The following is a 7,514-nucleotide window of genomic DNA, read 5'->3' on the forward strand; positions in this document are numbered from 1 at the left end:
TGATCCAATTCTCTTTACGAGAAAATCCATTTTGAAATGTATTGCATAGTACATGCGTGATTTGAATATGAAGCTTATACTTATGAAGCCCAAATAGCTACATTTGGAATAATTTCAAGGTCAGATGACATGGTTTTGAGTTCAAATATGTCATGTTGCCTATAGTAGAACTAAAATTGAGCATGCCTTTAGATTTTGGCTTAAACTCACACTTATTTTTGAAAGCTACCATTTTCACAGAAAGCATGATAAAAAGTCTGGGCAAGAGTTCCATATGCCCGTAACACATACCGCCCAGGTAAGCAAAACAAATTCACAGCGAAATTGGCGACGTCGCCATAAATTTCGTAGTGAATATTCGCGATTTTGTGTATTTGCAATGTCCCTTCAGGGCCACCATATTAAGTCTAACCAAACACTTACGATGCTGTAATAGTGGTCTGGGAATTAGACTAGTGAAAGATGACTATAGAAGTATGCAACTCCGTGAAACATTGACATCCGATTTTTGAGGCGAAACTCGGAACCCAATAGGAGAATAAATTATCTCGAATTGTACTCATTCCTTTTCAGCCGTTCAAAGTAATATCTGGGGTAACTATCTTTTTGATGAAATGAACATGAATGATATAATTAAAAAAAAAATCAGAACTCCCTAGCGCTCGAGGGCATTCTGTAGCTTGCGGAGTGGACTAATCGCGTTCAGTTGATTCCATCTCAATGTTTCAATCCCGAGTTTGAAAGTAGAAAATAAAAAATTCAAGCGTGCCTGTCTCGCAATGAGTACATTTCACCCATGCGTCAACAATGATATAATAATTTAGGTTAGTACAGGAAAATTTATGGAATCTATATCATAACCATGACACAGCTGCTCGCATGTGACGTCACAAATCGAAACTCTTCTGAAAGTTCTTGGTATTTTATGGAATTTCGTCAAACATTCTTCATTTTCCTATTATTTTCAATGTAATCAAACGAACTTTTATCATGCAATAATCTTCCATTTTCATTAGATCACTACTCTGATCATCATGGCGGCTAATTTCACCCTAGACCAACAATGTGAAGGAAAGGAGTGTCAATCAATCACAGATGTGACGTACTACGTGGAGGAGAAGAAGAGACTCTGTGATGACTGCGCCTCTAAACAAGGATGCATCGCAAGAGTTAAAAGGGGTGGGCCAAATATTTATTGTGAGGAACATGATGAAAAGGTAAAATTATATTGTAAATCTCATGGCGTTTCATTGTGTTATTCATGCGCTATGATCAAGCATCGGCACCCTTGCAAGAGACACGATATAAATGATGCAATAATGGAAAGTAGGGCCAGGCTAACTGTTCTAATAGAAAAGGCGAGGGACAATTTGAAAGAAAGTCGTCAATCTGAAGATGAAATTGACCAATGCACGAAAAATACAGACGCCCATCTACAAGCTCTGAAAGATGAAGTTAAATCGATAACAATGGAGGCGATCAACAGAAATAAAGTCAAGGAGAAAACGGAGGCTGACAAAATCAACCAAAAATTCGATGATCATAATCAAGTACTTCAAGAAGAGATTATGAAGATTAATGAGAAAATTCGAAAGAACGATGAAGAGAGAGAGAAACAACTTGAATTAATCCATACAAATGCACAGATTAGACAAGGACACATGGACAATAAGAAGATTGGTCTTCATAGAGACATTGATAACATTGTTAAAGAGAAGGATAGGAAGATCAGAGAGTTGATGAAATCATTGCAGGATGACAGAAAAACAATAGAGAATGCAATACAGACTATAGATACAGTACTAGAAGATGATAAAAACATTGTTAAAGACGGTCATAGTGTGAACATATCAGTGAGTGATAAACTAAAGAAACCACTTTATTAGAACGATGTGAAACAAATCACTGATAGAATATCAGGTGTGAGGTTTGTGAAGGGTGTTGGGAGAGAGAAGTATGATGGTAGGATTGGTGGGTATGATGGCGAGTGGATGCTTAGTGATACAATTAATGTCAAAGATAAAATTACATTCCCAGGTATTATGGGCTGCATAGATGAATCCAACCTTAACATCACCGACTGGGCGATAAGTAGCCAGCATACATACATGTTAGATATGAACACTAAACACATCCAGAGAGTGATAACAGGTACTGATATATCAGGGGTAATCTCCTGTGCATTACTGAATGATGACAAGATAGTATGTGGCAAACGCTGTAAAGGTTGTACAGGGAAAAGTTTGACTGGATGCATCAGTGTGTATGACAGACAATGGGAGCACATTGGCGGCGTTATGATACCAAGAAATTCAACAGACGATACGCCATGGGTGGATATAGCTGTTGACCGTGATGGGATGATCATCGCTGCTGAAGGGAATCAGTCTAAGATATACGTCATCAACCCAGCTGATAGTACGATCGTGAATACTATCAAATGTAAGCATGATGTATGGATGCGAGGTGTGCTATCATCAGGTCACATCATCGCTCAACCTGTAGCCCTTGATAAGAGAGTAGTACTAATCCTAGACAGACAGGGTGGTAAAAATAAAATCCATCACAATTGTGTCATCTTGAATGTCTGTGTCGATCCCATGACAGACGACCTCTACGTCGTGACATCAGATGATAAGTACAAGACGTGTATGATTGATCAGTTGATGAGAGGGAGTGAAGTGAAGAAGAGAAGAGTGACGTCATTCCCTATATCAACAAGGCTAAATGATGAGGGGCATGGGTTAGATCATCTTGTTTTATCCCGTGTAATGATCTCATCATCAGGCAAGATAATTGCTTCTAATGGAGATAGTATTTTCGTATTCGAAAGGCGAATTACATTATAAAACGATTTTTCAGGGATCAATCAATTATTGTCTTCACTGTGATGACAATGGGATACATTGACCTGATGTCACGTGGGAAGTGACTTTTTTTTAATTATTTATCTACTGCTGCTTGACACCAAATAAGGAATACGTAAAAACTGAGGATTACAGTTATGAAAGATTTAATCAAACCTTTTCAATATTTCTTTTGATTTCTTTGACAATGATTGTACAAGAAAATATACATAGATGTGGATTATGGATAAAAAATATAACTTAACTTAAACGGTAATCGTTGATGTAAGCCCCCATCATTCTATCTGGTCTGACACGCCCCACTTGGCCCAGCTGGTCGGTCCAGTTCCTGGCCTCCGCAAGTTGCGATGTCTCTTCAACTCGGCCTCGGCCTATGCAGACTGTGTTACCCCTCGATGAGTAGCCCCCAGATAAGAGAGATGTGGCTTGAACGAATTAGTGGACGAGATTGAGCCCCCAATGATGACATGAGTTTTGACCAATCACGTCGGTGGAGAACCGGCGGCATCTGGGGTCGTTATCTCGTCACCGACTTTGTCCCTCAGTTTTAACTTAGACTGCCTACACGAACATCTGTAGTCGACTCTGGCTTAGGTGGTTCCCTTTGAATTACTGATATTGACCTCCTAATATACCCTACCGTTACTAGGACTGACTGTACAATTTCTATAAAGTAATCCAAATAATTTCAATAACAGATGAGTGCGTAAAGCAACACATTCTTATAAATAAAAGACACTTCCTGTGTATACATATACATCTACACTCACCAATGCTAGATCACTTTTGGATATTTACGACACCTGTATGAAAATGCTTGCCTTAAATATTTCTAACACCTGTATAAAGTATGACATAAACCTGGTACACTTGTACTCTTAAGAGGGGGGGGGGGGGGATATCAAGCGTGTTCAATGCTTAAAGTATTCAAAACACATGTACCTGCTTGTCTATAAGCCTTCTCTAACCTTGACCAAATAAATATTTTAAACACATGTTTGAACTCTTCAAATGTATAATTAAATTTCTTTCCTGACCCCTGAATAATACAATTTTTTTTAGATAAATTACCTGTGACAAAATAATCGACCTAATAAGACCTCACAACTCTGACCCATTTTAAACATCACGGTTGAAAAAAAGCATATCTTTAGGATAACTCCCACATCCAAGTTCATATATCATGCATATGGAAATGGGTTTCAATATTATTTGTTGAAAATATTATTCGAGAGGACATATTGCATATAAATAATGACGAGGCATTAACACAATCATCAAACCTAAACGCTCACGATGGCGGTTCCCTGCTTTCCTTAAAAACCCCATTATTTTGCAAAATGCATTGTACATCTTGTTGATATTTATTTTCACTGCTTATATCACGGCTATTGCTTATGGCATGAACGGCCTGTTCTAGCCGTACTACATTTGGTTTAGCTTCGGTCAGAAGTTTAAACATAAACCACGATTATATTTGTAAGGTGAAATGTACTTTAGTTATGCTATTCTTATGTTTGAGAGAGTATATGTGTGTTATTTACGGCAATTCTTTGAACATTCTTTTTTTTTCATTCACATCGAAACAATTGTCTATAGAGTATAAACAAATAAGGTGCCGAAAATCCTAGACTAGTCACATTTATAAACTTTGTTTGGTTTTATTCTCTCCTTCAAATACATGCATTTATATTCATCTCTATAGAATTGAGGAAATAAGAACATTAAGAACTACACATTACATTACAAACATTGGTTGGTTTTATTCTAGCCTTCAAATACATGCATTTATATTCATATCTATAGAATTGAGGAAATAAGAACATAAAGAACTACACATTACATTTATAAAGATTGGTTGGTTTTATTCTAGCCTTCAAATACATGCATTTATATTCATATCTATAGAATTGAGGAAATAAGAGCATAAAGAACTACATAAAACATTTATAGAATTAAAAAAAAGAATCAACCCTTTATCAAAGATATACACAGTATGTATCAGGGTTGTGATCAAAACCGTTAAAAAAACAAATAAAACGTTTTTTTTTTATTGTTTTTAAACATTTTAAATCGTTTTAAAACGTTTTCCCCAACGAGTGATGCCATTTTCTGTAAATCAATTAAACCATACTCTTAATACAGTGTGATTTAAGTTCTTGATGTTAGAAATACTTTTTTGGAGTAAGTAAGAGATGACTACATTTTTTCCCCAAAAAAGATAATCATGGAAATGGGATGACAAAAAAGAACACAAAAGTAAGTTGACATTTTGTAAGTTTATTTCTCACACATGTACACAATCATACAAGTAGTCCCGGTGTATTTTGAGTCTAGGGGGGCAGAATTTGCACAATGTAAGAAAATGACATAAGGGGTTTCGGAGCTTAATTTTACTAAATCAATACGCTTTATTTTATTTGAATCAATTATGCCAATTAAGTGCTTAAATGAAATATATATTTGTGTAAAAATCTATAAATAAAAACATTGAACTGTTTTTTTTTATTAAAGAATTCTGATCAAATGTATGTTAAAATCAGTATTGTTTTTGTTTGTTTAAGCTGTTTTTTTAAATACATATGTACATTTTTCACTTTTTTAAATAAAAATTATTGGCAATAATTTTCCAATATTACTAAAAATACAAATAATGATACAGATACAAATTTTGGCGTGAATTTGCATTTGTTTTATACATGAAATCATATTTTTGTGCACTTCGGGGTGTTACATTCACTTGTTATGTAATATCAGGACCGAATACCCATGCATGCATCCCCAAAGCAGTCTTGAATGATTTGGCATGGCCCAGTCATGTTAAAGGATTTATCATATAAAGTTTTGAGGGAGCTATTAAGATCCCCTGGGATTACATTTTTAGGTTTAAAGGTCAAGTCCACCCCAGAAAAATGTTGATTAAATCAATATTAAATTAAATCAATAAAATTAAACAAGCATAATGTTAAAAATTTAATCGAATTTAAAGTTTCGCTTATTTTTCCATAACAATTGTATGCACAACTCAGTGATATGCAAATGAGAGTTCGATGATGCCCCTCACTATTTGTTTTTTTTTTTTTTTAATTAAAAATGCAATATTTAGATTTTTACTGATTTGAAAATAATGACCAACTTTATTTCACATGAAAATGAGGAGAAGATAATGGAATAAAAAGAAATAGTGAGTGATGTCATCAGTCCCCTTATCTGCATACTGACCAGGATGTGTAAATAACTGTTTAGCGAAATTAAGCGAAACTTTAAAATATCATAACTTTCTTATTTTACATCCGATTTTGATGAAATTTTCCTGCCCTGGTTTTTTTCTTTTTACTCAATCTAATTTTTCTTTGGTTGGCCTTGTCCTTAAGTTTTGCTCGCTGATTATCTTATACTTTATAGTACTTTTCTTCATCAATACAAAGCGCAAAGTTTTACCTGCTTTTGTGTGTACCTCAATACGACGTCGGTTTTACAGTCTATACTATTATGCTTGTGCAACACTTCCATTTCATTCAAGTACTACAATTACATGTATTTGAGCTTATTTCAAATAGCGTTTCTTTCCCTGTCCAAAAACTGAGCACAACACTCAGATATGTTTGTTACAATGTGAATATTCTTAATATGGATCGATGTGCCCAATTGAACAGGGGGGAAAGAAACATGACAAAGCGATAAAGAAAAATAATAGGGGGAGAGTGGTATTGAATTTTTTTTAGTAAGTTAGAAGAAAATAATACACCACTTAAGAAATAAAAGTATTGAAAAAAAATAATCTTCTAAAATCACACCCATCCAAATTTACAACGCACAAGTCTATGAGGTGCTTGAAAACTATTTTGTTATGTAAAAAAACCCCGGGTGTTTTAAAACATGTTTTAAAACACGCCGTTTAAAACGTGTCAACCCTGGTATGTATATCTGAAAATGATGAATCGGATTATTTTGAAATTGCTCATAAATAAATTGTAGAGTAGATAATCAATGATTCACATTAATTTTGAATGATACCGTTACCAATGTTAGATGCTTTTGTTTTTGTGTATAGTATGTAGGGGAAGGCGGGGTAAGTTGAGCATAGGGGCAAGTTGAGCCACCAGCCCCAGGTCAATAATGAATGAGTCAGACATTGTGGTGGTGTCATGTATTGATGACCCATAGCATAACCCCTAACCCCACCACATTGTTTCCAACTTTGAAACAAAAAGTAGTTTTTTAGAGGGAAAAATATGAATTTCAGCCAAAAATGTAAAAAAGAGTGTGAAATGGATAAGTGCTTTATAAACACACACGTCTTTAAATATAATAAAGACATGATAACAACATTATTAGTCCAGGTATGGATCTTCATTCTTGTCATAGTCTTTTATATGATGGATGCATAATAAATGTGTGGATACAAAATTATCGCACTAAGTTCGGACTGGGGTAAGTTGAGCCAAACAGCATGGGGCAAGTTGAGCCATGGTAATTCCTATGGTAATGTATCTTAAAAAACAAACAAACCATAAAAATCGATTGAAATGCAGGCTGAAAGGAGCAAATTTACATGACTGCTCTTTTCCTTTTACATGATGTTAGTATTTATAGAGAATTAGCAAGCGAAAAGTTTTTAAACAAAAAATTGACATGCTGGTTCTC

General features: G+C 34.8%; 1 protein-coding gene across 1 annotated transcript; it reads left to right on the plus strand.

The window, feature by feature from the left end:
- The first annotated feature begins 1,034 nt into the window (after positions 1–1,034).
- LOC121417896 (nuclear factor 7, ovary-like) lies at positions 1,035–1,886 on the plus strand. Its single transcript, XM_041611631.1, has one exon. The coding sequence runs from the start codon at positions 1,035–1,037 to the stop codon at positions 1,884–1,886; it is 852 nt and encodes a 283-aa protein (XP_041467565.1).
- The last annotated feature ends 5,628 nt before the right edge of the window (positions 1,887–7,514 follow it).

The sequence above is a fragment of the Lytechinus variegatus genome, chromosome 6, assembly GCF_018143015.1.
Source record: "Lytechinus variegatus isolate NC3 chromosome 6, Lvar_3.0, whole genome shotgun sequence".
Taxonomy (NCBI): Eukaryota; Metazoa; Echinodermata; class Echinoidea; order Temnopleuroida; family Toxopneustidae; genus Lytechinus; species Lytechinus variegatus.

Bases quoted from the DNA above. Each gene is read 5' to 3' on its own strand.
- LOC121417896 (XM_041611631.1), top strand. From the start codon at position 1,035: ATGGCGGCTAATTTCACCCTAGACCAACAATGTGAAGGAAAGGAGTGT.